The sequence below is a fragment of the Malus sylvestris genome, chromosome 16 (assembly GCF_916048215.2).
Source record: "Malus sylvestris chromosome 16, drMalSylv7.2, whole genome shotgun sequence".
NCBI lineage: Eukaryota > Viridiplantae > Streptophyta > Magnoliopsida > Rosales > Rosaceae > Malus > Malus sylvestris.
Genome location: NC_062275.1, coordinates 6,832,288 through 6,848,626, shown reverse-complemented (window position 1 = coordinate 6,848,626; position 16,339 = coordinate 6,832,288). Strand labels below are relative to the sequence as shown.

Here is a 16,339-nt window from a genome sequence, read left to right as displayed (position 1 = left end):
TGACATATTTTTGTTTAATTGGAACTATGATATATGCAAAATACCAATTGCCATGGGAAACTGAGAATAACCACTTGGCACCTCCCAGCAACTTGGATTAATGGAGTTTGGTGGGGATTATGCTTGTTGGCTGCTCGATTCTGACCGGGAAGTAGAATTTCCGACTCTGCCGTCCCTGACCTTTCTTTCTCTATCGCTGTTTGTGTGACGGTGTGACGGTGTGACGGTTTATCTTCCTCGTTAAGTATTAGGGTTTCGAAATCTTTCAACAGTTTGAGGCCTGCACGACCAAGTAAAAAAAGAAAGCACCTCTTCAAATACCAACGAGCCAGCCGTGTTTAGTTTCTGACATTCTTTACTTGGAGGTTCAAACATTGATCAAGTTGCTAGAATCCATGACCACGAATTAGTGTTTTTATAATATTTGGCTGAGTGCTTAAATTTTGGCGTCTCTCGTTTCCAACGCCCAACGCCATAGCCATCCATGAATTGACATGCTTTGAAATTGAGAACCATGTTAATTATCTTGTATGGTGGGAAAAAGAGCAGGTGCCGCAATTAAAGATACGAAGAGAGAAAATTGATTAAAGTGGTTTGGACACATGAACGAAAGATATATAAATATTTTGGTTAGAATATACGATTATGAGACAAAAGATCAAGATAAAAAAGGTAGAAGAAAACCTAAAAAGACTTGAAAATAAACTTTACCAAAAATATGGAGTGATTGGAGCTAACGACAGACTTACGCCTTTAGCATTGTAAAATTCATACATTTACCCACACTGGTATGGAAATTACATAAAAGCTCCCACTTTTGTAGGGACTGTCTTACGAGTCACGTAATTTGAGTGCTGTATTCCTGCACAAGATTTTATCGGGGGTCCGAACCATCCCTTTACAAATGACATCACAAAACTCGGCATGCATTGCTTGTTAGATCATGGACGACGTGGCAGTTTGACTCATTCCCCTCCAGTCTATAAGCAACCACCAAGTGACTCAGTCCAACTCGTTCTCCCAAAACTCAGTCTCCTCCCTCCTTTCCCCTTCTTCTCCACTGGATTTCAAAGTTTGTCCCACACACCAACCGATTCTTCAGCTGGAAAAGATAATTTCCATTTTTCCAATTTCCAAGTAAGTCTCTCTTCAAAAATTCCGACTTTAATTTAGTAGATAAAATAAAAATCCCAATTAACATTTTTCCTCCTTCCAACTTTCTGCTTGTCTCTACTGGTTTAGGGTTTTACTCGGTCGTTTTCGTGTTTGAATTTTGCTTCTGAATCAACTTTCTACGTTGAAAAGCTCTAATCTTTAGAGAGAGAAAGTGAGGAGAGAGAGAGAGAGGCGGTCAAGGGTTTTAGGTGAGAAAAAGAGCAGAGAGAGAGGGGTTGAAATTTCAATACCAACTGTTTACGCCAAAAATTTCAACTTGATTGGTTCTATGTTATTTCCTGGAAGTATCCTTCAATGGGTATCAATTAGTTTTTAGAATTTTTGTCAGAAACTTTGAGATGTTAGGGGAAGAAGAGAAGGACCGGCTCGCCGGAAATACTACCCGGAAAACCTATCTGCGGTCGGTTTCGTGGTCTGACCGGTCACCGTCTAAGCCCAACAATCCATATCCGAGGCCACAACTGAATACTAAGGTGAGGTCTTGCCTACCTCCACTTCAGCCCCTTTCAATAGCCAGAAATACCGTTAAGGAGTGGCCACGGGCAGGTTCTGATGATCTCGGGGTCTGGCCTCAACCGCAGACCCCGAGAGGGTCAGCTAAACCGCTTCCGAACTCGAATCCAGAAGAACCTGGGAGAGAATTTGAGTTTAAGAAGGATAAGCTTGCTTTTTTCGATAAAGAGTGCTCGAGAATTGCTGATCATATATACTTGGGAAGTGATGCGGTGGCTAAGAACCGCGAGGTTTTGAGGCAGAATGGGATCACTCATGTGCTGAACTGTGTTGGGTTTGTTTCTCCCGAGTATTTCAGAAATGATCTTGTGTACAAGACACTTTGGTTGCGAGATAGCACATCGGAGGACATTACGAGTATACTATATGATGTGTTTGATTATTTTGAAGATGTTCGAAAGCAAGGCGGTCGAGTGTTTGTGCATTGTTGTCAGGGAGTGTCTCGGTCCAACTCTCTGGTCATTGCATACCTCATGTGGAGGGAGGGCCACAGCTTTGAAGATGCGTTCCAGTATGTGAAGGCAGCACGAGGGGTGACTAACCCGAATATAGGTTTTGCTTGTCAACTCCTTCAGTGCCAGAAGAGGGTACATGCTGTGCCTGCAAGCCCAAATTCCATGTTAAGGATGTATCGGATGGCCCCACATTCACCATATGATCCTCTTCATCTGGTGCCAAAGACGTTGGGACATCCAGGTTCACAAGGACTCGACTCTCGTGGGGCGTTCGTTGTGCATGTTCCATCTGCTATATACGTCTGGATTGGAAAGGATTGCAACACAAGGATGTCAGATAATGCCAGGGCAGCTGCCTTTCAGGTCATCCGGTATGAGAGGGCAAGGGGTCCAATTGTGGACATCAATGAAGGTGAAGAACCGTTGGAGTTTTGGGATGCTCTTTCCAGTAGAATATTAGCAGAAGATTCCAGCAAGATAGATGCCAAAAAGGTAGAAACTTTTTCTTCCGCAGGTGATAAGGTTTCTGCAGCGAGCTGTGTTCCAGTGGGTGAAAGGAAGGTTGCTGAATATGATTTGGATTTCGAAATTTTCCATAAGGCACTTGCAGGTGGGGTTGTTCCACCTTTTTCAGTATCAAATACCGAATCAGAAACTTGCCTTCCAGCCAGAGAAAATGGATGGGGTAGATTGCGTCAAAAGTTTGCCAGCGGAATTATGAAAGAATTGATCACATCTGAGGTGAACCGTAACCCTACCCCATCTGATGTATCTGATATGGTTGTGGAAATTCATAAAGAAGCAGAAACCTCTGTTTCCCCGATTGAGCCTTCATCGCCATTATCAGCATCACGTCATTTTTGTGGTTCACCAGATTCCTTTGAATGTTATCCAAATAAAAGCCCACGTAGGGTAACAGATACTTTTAGAGAGGTAGAATGCTTCGTTCCTCTAACCGATAAGTTACTGTTACCTGCAACTCTTTGTGGTTCACCAGATTCTTTTTCTTGTTTTCCTGACAGAAGTCCTAAGTTTAGCTCCAAATCCCCAACACTCTCTCCTTCAACCTCTGATTACTCCAGTTCATTTACCTTTTCACCCTCATCTTCTAATTGGTCGGACTTGTCATATTTGTCTTCTCGACAGCCTTCACCTTCTGGCTTCGATTCCACAGATCCATCTCATGTTAAGAATATTTCTTTGGCAGATAACTCAAGCTTACTTTTCAAAAAATCTCCCTCTTCGCCTACAGAGGCCTTTTCGCCTAATTGTACTTTGGAAGTGACAAATACAGGCTTGCCATGTAAGGGGATTTCCCCCTCTATTGCGGAGCGTAGAGGCAGTAATCCTCCACCTCGAATGTTGGTACCTCCGGTAGATGAATCACCGAAAGTTCCGAGTAATCTGGTACGCTCATGGTCCTTCTCCTTACCTGACTTGGGTGATGATGCAATGGACACTGATTGCAACCAATCTGAAAATGGGAACAACGGAGAAGAGCTTATGTTAGATGTGGACAATAGTCATCATGGAAATGATTTGAAATGTGAAAGGATCACGCAAGCTGCAGAAGCGATCAACCCAGTTTTGTACCAGTGGCCTTCTTTGAATAAAGTGGAGATGCATCGGTCTCACAAACTTCATTCTGGATCAGCGTATCTTTTGCCAGCTCCAGATATGAGTGCAGGCGCAAGTAATCCTGGTATCTTATTTGTCTGGTTGGGACGCGAAGTTTTGCATGAGGAAGGGCAAAGTCCGACATGTGAGGATAGACATCTTCACTGGGAGGCCACAGGACACAACTTCCTTGATCGCATGGGTTTGCCGATGAATGCCCCTGTACAGGTAATTACCATACAGTTTTTGTTTTCCTTGTTCCTCTGTGTTACATTATTGCTACTGTAATTTCAAATCGTGTTATGATTAATGCACATTAACATATCTAATCTTGCCCGTGAATGCCTATGGTATCTGCAGATAGTAAGAGAAGGTGAGGAGCCAGAGCAGTTCCTGATCCATCTCAGCCGTATATCAATACAGGAAACGTAATCGTGACTAGAAGAATTGGAAGAATCGGGTTTTATGAAGGTTGTGGATTCGTGGTCCTCAAAGCTAATGGGGTTTCGGGATGAATCAGTTGCGGATCATGAGGGGAGTTGGCATCCTGGGCAGTGTAAGTGCCTCTTTACCTGCTTGAGCGATGTATGGAGTGGTAACAGAAACATGTACAGAGAACAAGTCGGCGTTACGCCGATAGAAATTATTAGTAAAGTTTTGTTTTCAAGGCAGATAAATAGTATCAATTGAAATAAGCGAATCAAGTATGTACATTTTTCCCCCTGTAAAGCACCAAAGGTGTTGCCATTCAAGACACTCCGATGAAAGTAGATACACTATACAATAAACGGCCTTGAATTGCACCAACGACCTCGCATTACACACACCGGAAATACTATTTTTAAGGCGAAAAGTCGGATTCTATTTCTTCTAAGTTCACAAAACTATGGACAACAGTTGATCTAGGAGACATTTACCCGCTGTTAGGTCCTTAGTGCCCTTGCGCTCTCAAACGAGCCACTACTGGACCTAACGCGCTACCTCTCAAGCCCCTATACGACCATGAGCTCCTCACCGAACCATCGTTTTTACTCCAACCGTTCTCCTCCTGCGACAGCTCCGCCTTCTTCGCATTAAATGCCTGGCTGATTTCATCCCATGCACTTGCCTTTCCATTTTCTACATGTGTAAACAAGAATATCGAATCATATTCAAATTCTTCGTGTAAGAGGGACGGAACGTGGAAATCTAATTTGTACCTTTCGTAGCAGCGTGAGTTTCCATGTCTTTGTCGAGCTGCCTGGATCCTGATGCAACATTTTGATCTCCAGTGACTGGTTTTGCTGTGTTGAGGTTGCCGTGCTTAACAATGCGGACATCAAAAAGTGAAGAATAATCTACCTGCACAGGATCAAAACTTGTCAGATGCTAGCAATCAAAGACTATGAAGCAATAGATCACAGCCACTGCTAGACTGATAAAAGATGGGTGAATATAACTACAAAAAGGTCGTAGGATGACGGTACCGGCATCAATATAACTCGATCATACAAATATTGGTCATAAAAACAGTAAATGGATGTATCGCACTTTGCAACACACTATGAAAGGTGGTAGTTCAAGTACCTCTAGAGAGCGATCTTGCCCGTAAAGGGATGTATCTGGCACTACATCAGATCCCTCATCCGTCCCCGCAAAAACAATGGGATACTCTGGAACCTGTACTAGCATAATCTTATTTGATTGAGGGTCATACCGTGACACTTCTCCAATCTACAGGGACAAGGAAACCTCTGATGGTAAAAATTTATGTTCACAAACGTTAGGCAGAAATTTAAGATAAAGAGTCATACTCGGTATGAGGAAACTTCAGGAGTCCAGCACGATGTTAATTCAATCAAACAATATGCAATTTGATCACCTTCCTGCAACACATTTGAATGCAAATTATCACCTTAATTCCTCAATACTAAAATAACTGCAATATAAAGGATTAAATTGACTTGATGTGAAAAGCACTTTCACATGGTCAAGAATATTCTCGACTCGTGAATATTAACTACATGTGCAAAAGATGTACTACCAGATATAAGAAAGGATAGCAACTGAAAGGTTTTTATAGTACAAAGCCAACTGCAAATAACTCTTATTTTTATTATATTTTTTTGCTATGATGAGGGAAACTAATGTTCATGGAAGCGACATGAAAAGAAGGAAAGCACCAAACCTTAGGTAAAGTAGTACAGAGCTCAAGCTTATTGAAGTCTATGTGATCATTCACAGGGATCTCTTTTTCAATATCCGGTACTCCAGGTGACTCTTGATTCAGATCGTTGTAGTCGCTTGTTCTTGAATGTGATGTTTTCTCCATACCCCATATTTGACCCCTCTTCTTGCTGGTTATTCCATTCCACCGAAAAGTTTCCTGAAGCAGGCAGGACATACAAATATAAAGAAATCACATATCTCAATAGATAAAGTCATGATGTAAAATAAAAAAAGTCAGAAGAAATTAAGAAGTATCTTACTTTTCAAGAAAGAAATTTTTTGAGCGTTTCAAAGTAGCCCCTACAGAAGAAGAAAAGTCTATAATGATCTAAAGAAGAGAAACATACCACTGGAGTTGTATTCTGCTGAATAGGCTGATCTTTGTCCACTGAAACAAGTACACACCTCAGATAATTGTAGTAACAAGTTATCCATAACATGAAGTATAAAGGTCGTACCCAGTGCACAAGGCTCCCGCTTTACGCAGGGTCTGGGAGAGGATCCATAACATGAAGTATGTACCCAAAAAATCAATTGATAAACTCAAATGCCACAAGTAATTGTCTATTCAAAGATCCGACCCATACATACCTTTTGCTAGAGGTTCAAATCGAATATGTCCTGGTCTAATTACTACAGGAACAATATCATCCTCTTTATCATTATCTGTGTATGGTTGCTTAACTACTTCATTGTTATCTATTTTCATTTGCTCATCCTCTCCGTCACTATCTGTGTCCGATTGTTCCTCCTCTTCTTCATTGTTTGTGTTTGGTTGCTGGTGTTCTTCAGGACATTTCTGATTATCTTTACCCGTTGATTGCTGATTATTTGTTTTGAGCAATTGCGTCTGATGCAACTGCAAATTGGAACATTATAGGTCAATTTTATTTCTGGAGAAAAAAGTGGTCCCTCTTGCAAAAAGCAGATATAGGTACTTCAGAGAACCAACTTAAGCGGAAGGACCAAATACTCCCTCTCGTAAGGACATATAGGTACTTCAAATACCAATTTATGATGCCAGCCCTCAAATTTACACACATATGCACAACATTCAAAACGGTAAGCTAAATATTTTGCGTAACATCCTCACTATTTTGAGGTGTGTACACAAGTGTATTTGTGGTGCATATGTGTGAAAGAGGAATCTTTATCTATTTATCACCTTATACACCAGTAACACCACATTACCTCTTCCTTCTCAGCTTTCATTTTTTCCCTCAACCATTGCCTTTTGGCCTTTTTACGTCGAGCACTTCTACTAGGAAGCTGGCACAAAAAAAGATAAAAGGAGCTCACACATTTAAACTTGTAGCTGATATAAAAAAAATGTATGACAAACAGCATGTACATCTAAGATTATAGTGATAACTACTACCTTTTTACTTTCACCAGGCGTTTCAGATGAAACCACACCCTTTTTTTCGTTCTCTTGAAGCTGACAGGATCTATCAAACAAAATTAGGAAAAGAAAAAATGGTGAGTACTAGATGTTTACGGTCTTACAGAAATTTGGTAACATAAATTTCTAAAAACCTGGCTCTATAGGGTTAGCTAGCAGACCAAACCTAGACTCAAGTGCGGGACATATGAAACTGGAATAGAATTTTTTGCCTTTCATCATAATTACAAAAAGGCCAGAAAGCTACCTCTTTCCATTGGGCATTGATTTACTTATTCCATCAATTCTTTCATCAGTCTTACGGGTGCTTGAATTATCCAGTCCATCCTCAACAGTAAATGACTTGTCCATCTTGGAATGTCTCTTTTTGGCGAGAACACGAGACTGATGAGAACTTTTTGTCTTCTCTGCACGGACATCATTCTGAAGGCCTTCAGGTAAACCAGAACATTCTTCGGTAGCGGAAGATTTAATTCTCTTCCTCCTGAGATATATAAAGGCAAGTCACATGCCTCAGTAATTGCGTATAATATCATAAAAGCCTTAACCAAAAACGTAATAACATATAGGATCCAGTTAAATTGTCCAAAATATCACTGATATATATTGCAATGAAAGAAATAACCATTTCAGTTTAATTCTGTTTAAAGCACAACTATGCAAGTCACAATTAAAACGAAGTTCTAGTGATGATATCTCCAATACAAACATGTACAGCAACTCATAGTACACTTTTTCAATCAGATAAACAAAAGATACATTCCGCGCATGCCATTGCAAATAAGTCTTCAGAAATGGAGTAAAAATACATACTTTGAACTCTGAGGTTTATCTGAAAGCTTCCTTTTCTTGGACCGTCTGTTTGAACCGTTGTCAGGTGGATTCTCAACAGGAAATAAATCCTCCAATTGGTCAGATCCATCCTCTTCCGAATCACTATCATATCCTCCAGTCTCCTTTTCGAATTCTTCATTAGCCAGAAGCTTCATACGCGTATTCATCGGTTGCCTCTCCACAATTTCCTCCACCTCAATAGCGTCTGTTCCATCATCAAGCAGTGCAATTTCAGACAATGTGCCCTCTTTCCTATTCACACTGTTCAAATAAAAAATCAATACACAAACCCAAATATAAAAAATTATAAAAAATTTGAAAAAACCCCCACATTTTCCGATAATACAAGCAAAAATTGACCTGATAATATCTTCATCCTTGAAAATGGAGGTGGATTCGAAAGGCGGAAGCACAAACCCATCCATCTGCGAAAAAAATATAAAATTGCTTTGAAATTTCAATTTTTTGTTCAGGAATTAGGTTATGGGAAGGGGATGCTTACGGAGATGAGGAGGCCATCGGGGCAAGAACCGTGGAGGTCGAAAGCGTGGAGGAGATAGGCGGCGAGGTTGGAGATGGTGCGGTGGTGAGGTTTGAGTAGAATCCAGCTCCGCCTGAGTCCTTGTGTCCTCTGTGACTTGCTCAGAATGTGACGCTCCTTAAATGCCACCCGAAGCCTCACGCCGTCCGTCGTCGTCGTCGTCATCATCGGAAGATGAGAGAGAGAGCGCGCGCGGAAGGAATCGCTCGACTTCTTAAACCCTCGCTGGGGTTTTCTCAGAGCTCTCCGTTGAGCAGTAAGCTGACAGTTGTTCTGCTACTGTTAACTGGGTATGGGCCTGGGCTTAGGAAGCTGGATCATCGACTACTATTAATTTATGGGCCCCTTGGGCTTGAATTGAACTGTCCTCGTAGATTTTCCGCCTTATTTTTTGCTATGCTGCTTCACTCCACTTTACTCTACTTTGATTTCTAAAACTCAAGTTGTGCCACTTTGTCAATTCCGTCAAAAATTTTGTTAAGTCGGCTGATGTGGCATGATTGGGCCCACTTATTTTTGCTTTTGATTGCCACGTGTAGAGGCCAGCAACAATTAAGCTTAACTGCTGTATTTGAACCTAACAGTCAAAGAACTTGTTCTTGAAACCTAATTAGGGATGAAAATTAATGTGTGGGAGATGTTTTTCTCATGCCTTCATGTTTTAAGTATGTTATAATTTTATTACTCAAGTGCGTCGTACATAAAATCAGTGAGACTTCTTATACCTATGCAACTAAGAGCTCGTTTATAAGTGGTTTTAAAATAACTGAAAACGCTTTTAGAAAAAATATTTTTATATTTCAAAACATTTGAAGTGCTTTATGCAGAAAGCAATAGACAATGTACTTATTATAAGAAAGCATTTTTAGAATTCACTTGCATATTTATCAATAATTAGTTCTAAAAATATTTTCATAAAAAAAAAATTGTACTTATTTTAAAATCACTTACAAACGAGCCATAAAACCCGTTAATCTTTTTCTCATGCTTTTAGAGTCGTGAACCGTAGGACACCCCATTTAATACGACATCTCATCATAAATTACAGTGTCGTTTAAAAATTTGCCCAATTGAGAGACAGATGGCAAATATCAACCACTACATTCTTGTCTTCTATGTCAATTAGTCAGATTGCGAGCCCGACGACAGCGGCACCCAATGACAATGCCAGAAAAAGGAAGATGAATGCCAACAGGCCCTCGTTATCTGCCAAAGGAATGATGAGATGAGAGTGTTAAAGCTGCACCACATTTCTGACACGAGATTTATCCTCTCCCTTGGCAAAATTATACCAATAATCCGTTTATAAATTTTCAGTGGCTCTGCTGCAGCTGCCATTGCAGTCACTTCATGTACTGCCACAAAATAATGTACGTTTTTTTCTCTCTGATCCACACCCCAATAAAATAATAATAAACCCTTCAGTTTTTATACTGCCTACCTTGCTTTTCTCTGCAATTTCCACAGACCAAAAGCTCACAGGTACGGCGGCTGTACCCTTCTGATTTTCCTTCTTCTTTCTGTTTTGAGCTTTTCGGTGAATTGGGTTATTATCCGTGTTAATCTGCTAACTGGGTTTGCTTTTTGGTTGGTGTTTTACTTAAAGTTTTGGTTTTTGGTGAAGATCTGTGATCGGTGCCTCGTTGGTTCTCTGTAATTTTACTATTTGCCGACTCCAGTCGTTTCTTTTTTGGTTTTCTGCATTTGGGGTGTCGTTTTTTTGGCGATTCTGAACTAAATATTGCATCTTTTCCAGGTTTTATAGGATTCATCTGTTGAGATATAATTGTTTAGGCTTTCGGTTCGATACTTGTGATTGCGGTTGCTCATATTAATGCTGGTGTTTGATTTTAGTTTGTTAATCGGGATGATTAGTCCATTCAATGAATTAGTTTATTATTAATGTGAAATTTTAATTTTTGGTTTAAATGACACTGAAAAAACTGGAGGCCATACAGAATTTAGTTGAATAAATAATGAGTTCTGGGATTTAAGTTGACTGGTGACTGGGCCGATATTCAAGCTGCCATCTTCACACCATAATATTTGTTTCCGTCTTTCGTTCTGCATTTCACTCAATGAGTGCAGTCTTCCTGAGAACTGATAATCTTAGTGAGAAATGCCTAAAAGAATCAAACTAATGGGGAAAAAATGCAATAACAATCTGGTGCAATAATGGAGGGGTCCAGGGTTCGTTTTTCTTTAAAATAGGGTTATTGATTATGGAATGGAGTTACTTTTCAAGGGATTATTCGTGAAGAACCCTTTTAGTTTTTCATTTGATCGTTTTTGTTAACTTACTCCAAAATCTGCAGGTTAGGGAGTGAGTACATAAATTGGCTGCTGTGCCTTCTCATTGCGTTGGGTAAAACTTTTTAGAACATAAAACTATCATCATGCCCCTTAAGGCATTGGACTATGAGTCACTGAATGAGAACGTGAAGAAGGTTCAGTATGCTGTTAGAGGCGAGCTGTATCTTCGAGCTTCTGAGCTTCAGAAGGAAGGAAAGAAGGTACAGATACCACTTCTTTTTTGGTTTTGTCTGGCAATGCTGTTTTTCTTGGATTTCACCCTTGTAAAATTGCCTTGCATGTCTTCTTAACTGCAATCAACTTAACATATATATGGCAACAGAACAGAGTTTAAGTGGATTAGTAGTCCCAATGACAATTCTATCAGATTTTCGCGCTGTCTCATTATTCAACTTCTTGTCTGCAGATTATTTTCACAAATGTTGGGAATCCTCATGCTCTAGGACAGAAGCCACTGACTTTCCCTCGCCAGGTTCTTCATATTCTCATATAGTTTTTTTCGTTGCTAAGCTGATACTCACTTTTTTTTAGTTTGAATTGTTTGAGTTGCTCACTTAAATTGTCCGTTGTTCTGACCAAGTAATCTTTTATTGCAGGTGGTTGCTTTATGCCAAGCTCCATTCCTTTTAGATGACCCTAATGTAGGGTTGCTTTTTCCTGCTGATGCAATTTCAAGAGCTAAACATTATCTTTCAATTACTTCGGGTGGTCTAGGTATCCACTTTACCTTACCTGCCCTTCATGTGATGTTATCATGGGAAAAGAACTTGACTATATCCAATGCACCGAAGAATGATTTTTCGTGTATTAAACTCCCAAAAGCTGATTACACACACTCGCACACCTGCTAAATAATTTAACTGGTGTTGCCATCTTAACTTTTTGAAAGACATATTCAGTTTATTTCAAAATTTAGCATATCTTATAAGATCTATTTCCTTTCGTTTCTCCACAATGATCTGCCCTACTGATCACCAATCCATTTCATGTTCATGTGTCGATGATCAAATTTTTTCAGTATCTGACCGAATCATGTTAACTGGAACTTTTATTTTGTATTTAAAAGCTAGATAAACATCTTATCTTGTCATTAGTTGGTGCTATTATCATGTTATATCTCCATCAATTTCGTCCTACCTGCTAACTTGCTCCGGTTATTATAAACATGAAATTGCTTGATCCCCATTATCTGCAATAAGCATAGCTGAGAAGTTGTTTCTGGGGTCGCCAAAGTTTAAGAGCTCCTTTTATCAACTGTAAGTCTGTAAATGAATAATTTTCTTCACGTTGTATGTGTAGGTGCTTATAGTGATTCCCGAGGTATTCCAGGGGTTAGGAAGGAAGTGGCAGAGTTCATTGAGAAACGTGATGGATATCCAAGGTGATGGTTGCTAGATATCAATCCTTTTACTTTACTTTTATTTTTCCCAGAGGCAATAAAGTTGTTAATTTGGTTCTGAAGTTGTCACTTAAGGTATTTGTTAATTTTTGGGGCCATATTACAGTGACCCAGAGCTCATATATCTCACCGATGGTGCCAGCAAGGGTGTGATGCAGATCTTGAATGCTATCATCCGTGGTGAAGGGGATGGGGTAATGTATCTTCCTAAATGACGATAGATAACAGATTACTTAAATATAAATGCTCTCTTTTTGTTATGTTTTTCTTCTTGACACCTCAATACTATCTCCATACATATTCTTATTTGGGATGCTGGCAGATTCTGGTTCCAGTCCCACAATACCCACTCTATTCGGCTGCGATATCTCTGTTTGGCGGTTCTCTTGTTCCTTATTACCTAGAGGAAACAGCAAATTGGGGTCTTGATGTTAATAATCTTCGCCAGTCAGTTGCACAGGCTCGTGCAAATGGAATCACTGTTAGTATGCTTTTTCCCTGGCTTATTTATCGAAGAATGCAGGAAATGTGTTTTCAAACTAAGAGTAAACTACATAAATGGGTGAATAGGATCAACCTGCAATATGCAGGCTGATTAATTTTTCAATACGGATTTCATACAGTACAGACTTTTGTTCGCATGCCTTTAGGAGGAATTTCCTCTCCAACGTTTTCCTGTTTACCTCCTGGATGCTAATCCTAATATCTACTCCCTTTTGAATATAGTAGTAAATGTCAATTTCTTCTATTGTTTGCAATTCAATAACAGAGTTGAGCTTTCTGTCATGGTTTTTACTACCAACTAAATATTTGCAATACAATCAGGTAAGAGCAATGGTGATTATAAACCCCGGAAACCCGACTGGTCAGTGTCTTAGTGAAGCTAATTTAAGAGAAATATTGAACTTCTGTTACCATGAAAGCCTAGTCTTGCTTGGGGATGAAGTTTATCAGCAGAATATATACCAGGACGAGCGCCCCTTTATTAGTTCTAGAAAGGTAAATACTTTTAGCTACCAGAGTTAGCTGCTTGTGCCTTTCGTTGTAGTTTCAGCTCAAATCGATAAGTAATTCTGTAATTCTGATAATATTTGTAGGTATTGATGGGTATGGGGCTACCTATAAGCAAGGAAGTCCAGCTTGTTTCTTTCCACACCGTCTCCAAAGGATACTGGGGTGAATGTGGACAGAGGGGTGGATACTTTGAGATGACAAACATTCCTCCAAAGGTTTGTGCCTCCTCTATGTTGCCTATTTGCATCACATACTCGAGTTTCCAACGCACTTGACATTTTGATTGCCAAAAGAGGATATGCAGAGTATGCCTCCAGAAGCATGTAGGATTTAGACTTAACGGAAATACAAGAATGCTATAAAATTTCTGAAAGGTAGGGATTATAACAAGTTTAAGATTTGATCAACTAGAAGCCTCCCCAGTTTCAGGTTACATCTCAGCTAATACTAGAACAATTTAAGGTTTTTTTTTGTTTCGTACTCTGAAAAAGTGTTTTTATGGCGTGTTGAATTAATCAGGCAAACTTCTTGTAGAATGGAATGAATTCAAGCATTCTTCAATTCGGTATATATAAGCTCCAACGCTCATTGAGTGTTTGTTTTCTTGATATCATGTTGCAGACAGTTGATGAGATATATAAGATTGCATCAATAGCACTCAGTCCAAATGTTCCTGCACAAATATTTGTGAGTGAAACTACAATATTTCGATGTGCTATTCTATTTAGAACTCATCTCTGTCCAAAACTGTTTATCTAAATTAGGGAATTACTTGGTCTATATACAGATGGGGCTGATGGTCAACCCTCCCAAACCTGGAGATATTTCATATGAGCAGTTTATTAGGGAAAGGTATGCCCTCTAAAAGTATACTTGAAGGCCTTTGGTATTTAACTAAACGGAAACTGAACGGTAAAAGCTGTTCTGCTTTTCCATGGTCAGTAATAGTCTACTGAGATAGGTCTAAAGCTTTAAAACAGCTTTTAAACATCATTTCATGTAAAGGATGTGAAATGGATAACTATCGGTATTTCTTGTTAATGTGAAATTATCAATAATATTATATGGGATTTGGAACACTTGATGAGTGGTATCAATAGATGTCCTCTCGAAGCTGTAAATAATGGTGGTTTCTGAATTACTAATTGCAGCAAAGGGATCCTTGAATCTCTGAGGAGAAGAGCCAGGATAATGACTGATGGATTCAACAGCTGCAGAAATGTTGTTTGTAATTTCACGGAAGGTAAAAAGTTGCTTACAACTCCTTGAAGTTTACCTCAAAAATTTTATGGCTGTTTTTGTTAGTTGTTAAAAAAATTGGTTTTAGGTGCAATGTATTCATTCCCACAAATACGCTTGCCACCAAGAGCGATAGAGGCTGCTCAACGGGCTGGAAAAGTTGCCGATGTTTTCTACTGTCTCAAGCTCTTGGAAGCCACTGGCATTTCCACCGTCCCTGGATCAGGGTTCGGACAGAAAGAAGGGTAATTAATAACTTTTAGCAATCTTCAGTTCTGGAGTATATACTATATACCAAACAATGACCTCGCCTACTGTAATAAGTTACGCATATGTATGAAACTGCAATACAAAAAACCAGTTTCTAATTTGTTTTTACTTTTTTCCTTTTTGCCGTATAGGGTGTTCCACTTGAGGACAACCATCTTACCGGCTGAGGAAGACATGCCGGCCATCATGGATAGCTTCAAGAAGTTCAACGACGAGTTCATGGATCAATACGAAGATCAGAGGGGATATTCGAGGATGTAAAGATCCAGCAAATCAAAAGGTTTCTTATGATCTCCAGCTTATGCAAAGCTGTCCACTCTAAAGTGTCTTACTTTTCACATTAGGCTGTATAAACGATATAAACTTCCTTCTTCTGTCCACAATTACTGTCACTTCTTACATATTAAATATGTATTCGTAATTCTGCTTTCCAGCCTCCACTATAAATTGCAGAGCACTAAATTCCAGCTTTAAGTTAAATGGGGACCAACAGTGATGGGATACTTCAATAAAGCTTGCTATACTGCTCATTCGGGTCTATTAGCTTTGTCTTTCTTTTCCTTTTAGCTTGGGAAGTAAGGGCTCGTTTGATATTCGGATCAGATTGGATCGTTGAGCTTGACTACAACAGTAATCCTGAAACAACGAATGCTTCGATTATAAGTATATATACGTGTTAATTTATGTCATTTGACACTCTTAAATTTAATTGAACCGCCAAACCCAAAACAAAACTACTTGCTATGTTGGTGATTCTCTCATGCAACTAAAGTTTAGTATTAACGGTGTTATCGTTCAATAAACACTTGCTACCTGTTCAAAAGATTCACTATCCGCTCACTGGACAATTGCCACTGATGAGTTATTGACCTGGGAGATTCTCTTCCCACACTATCCTTTTTTGTTCACACTTTCACTTTGGTGTAGCGTTATCCCCTCTAGCCTTGTCTTCTTCTCATGATTTTCCAGCACGCTTTGTTGAAAAAGTCAAACAATCATATAAGATGTTTGCCTAAATTAGCATCCAATCAACGTTGATTGAGCAAAAACATATGTTGGAATGATTACCTTCTTACTTGGTGCTGATTGTATCAATTAGCTAAATATTACTTTCGTGCTTTGTTTCAATTATATCAATCATAGGAGTCAACTATAGGATTCTTTTGGATTAAAAAAAAAAAAAAAAAAAACAAACAAACAAACAAACTATAGGATTTTTTCCTATAACTATATTTGTATATTGTAATTTTGGAAATTATCAATCATGAAAATATTCAGAAATACTAAAACTATAACATGCAATTCGCTTTTTACATGTTAACCACAAGATTATTTTAATTTAAATTCAAATGCTTAAA

The 16,339-nt window shown here is 39.2% G+C and overlaps 3 protein-coding genes across 5 annotated transcripts; 2 read left to right on the top strand and 1 right to left on the bottom strand.

The window, feature by feature from the left end:
* The first annotated feature begins 894 nt into the window (after window positions 1-894).
* On the top strand, window positions 895-4,568 carry LOC126607574 (protein-tyrosine-phosphatase MKP1-like). The gene is made up of 3 exons (XM_050275218.1): window positions 895-1,137; window positions 1,243-3,989; window positions 4,122-4,568. Exons 2-3 carry the CDS (start codon window positions 1,515-1,517, stop codon window positions 4,191-4,193), a joined length of 2,547 nt encoding a protein of 848 aa, XP_050131175.1. The 5' UTR covers window positions 895-1,137; window positions 1,243-1,514; the 3' UTR covers window positions 4,194-4,568.
* Window positions 4,417-9,006, bottom strand: LOC126607575 (coilin-like). The gene is made up of 13 exons (XM_050275219.1): window positions 8,708-9,006; window positions 8,566-8,630; window positions 8,185-8,466; window positions 7,619-7,855; window positions 7,348-7,417; window positions 7,161-7,238; window positions 6,561-6,828; window positions 6,317-6,357; window positions 5,929-6,126; window positions 5,555-5,626; window positions 5,328-5,474; window positions 4,961-5,102; window positions 4,417-4,880 (listed from the first exon to the last, which is right to left on the bottom strand). Exons 1-13 carry the CDS (start codon window positions 8,912-8,914, stop codon window positions 4,693-4,695), a joined length of 1,995 nt encoding a protein of 664 aa, XP_050131176.1. The 5' UTR covers window positions 8,915-9,006; the 3' UTR covers window positions 4,417-4,692.
* Window positions 9,007-9,879: 873 nt separating this feature from the next.
* On the top strand, window positions 9,880-15,521 carry LOC126608014 (glutamate--glyoxylate aminotransferase 2). Of its 3 annotated transcripts, none has more exons than XM_050275753.1 (14): window positions 9,881-10,116; window positions 11,062-11,259; window positions 11,466-11,531; window positions 11,656-11,773; window positions 12,359-12,440; window positions 12,565-12,652; window positions 12,781-12,939; window positions 13,284-13,457; window positions 13,556-13,687; window positions 14,094-14,159; window positions 14,260-14,324; window positions 14,624-14,715; window positions 14,800-14,956; window positions 15,113-15,521. In XM_050275753.1, the coding sequence occupies exons 2-14, from the start codon at window positions 11,143-11,145 to the stop codon at window positions 15,240-15,242; spliced, it is 1,446 nt and encodes a 481-aa protein (XP_050131710.1). In that variant the 5' UTR covers window positions 9,881-10,116; window positions 11,062-11,142; the 3' UTR covers window positions 15,243-15,521. The 3 variants fall into 3 exon arrangements, with proteins under 3 accessions (XP_050131711.1, XP_050131710.1, XP_050131709.1); XM_050275752.1 differs by having other exon boundaries at window positions 9,881-10,228; XM_050275754.1 differs by lacking the exon at window positions 15,113-15,521 and having other exon boundaries at window positions 9,880-10,228; window positions 14,800-14,960.
* The last annotated feature ends 818 nt before the right edge of the window (window positions 15,522-16,339 follow it).

What these genes read in the sequence shown, in the direction of transcription:
- LOC126607574 (XM_050275218.1), top strand. Translation starts at nt 1,515, where the DNA reads ATGTTAGGGGAAGAAGAGAAGGACCGGCTCGCCGGAAATACTACCCGG. An exon ending in CGATGAATGCCCCTGTACAG is followed by an intron (nt 3,990 to 4,121) that starts GTAATTACCATA and finishes TGGTATCTGCAG; the next exon opens with ATAGTAAGAGAAGGTGAGGA.
- LOC126608014 (XM_050275753.1), top strand. Translation starts at nt 11,143, where the DNA reads ATGCCCCTTAAGGCATTGGACTATGAGTCACTGAATGAGAACGTGAAG. An exon ending in TCCGTGGTGAAGGGGATGGG is followed by an intron (nt 12,653 to 12,780) that starts GTAATGTATCTT and finishes GGATGCTGGCAG; the next exon opens with ATTCTGGTTCCAGTCCCACA. An exon ending in CTCGTGCAAATGGAATCACT is followed by an intron (nt 12,940 to 13,283) that starts GTTAGTATGCTT and finishes CAATACAATCAG; the next exon opens with GTAAGAGCAATGGTGATTAT.
- LOC126607575 (XM_050275219.1), bottom strand. Translation starts at nt 8,914, where the DNA reads ATGATGACGACGACGACGACGGACGGCGTGAGGCTTCGGGTGGCATTT. An exon ending in TCAATGCCCAATGGAAAGAG is followed by an intron (nt 7,418 to 7,618) that starts GTAGCTTTCTGG and finishes TTTGTTTGATAG; the next exon opens with ATCCTGTCAGCTTCAAGAGA. An exon ending in TCTGTACTACTTTACCTAAG is followed by an intron (nt 5,627 to 5,928) that starts GTTTGGTGCTTT and finishes AATGTGTTGCAG; the next exon opens with GAAGGTGATCAAATTGCATA.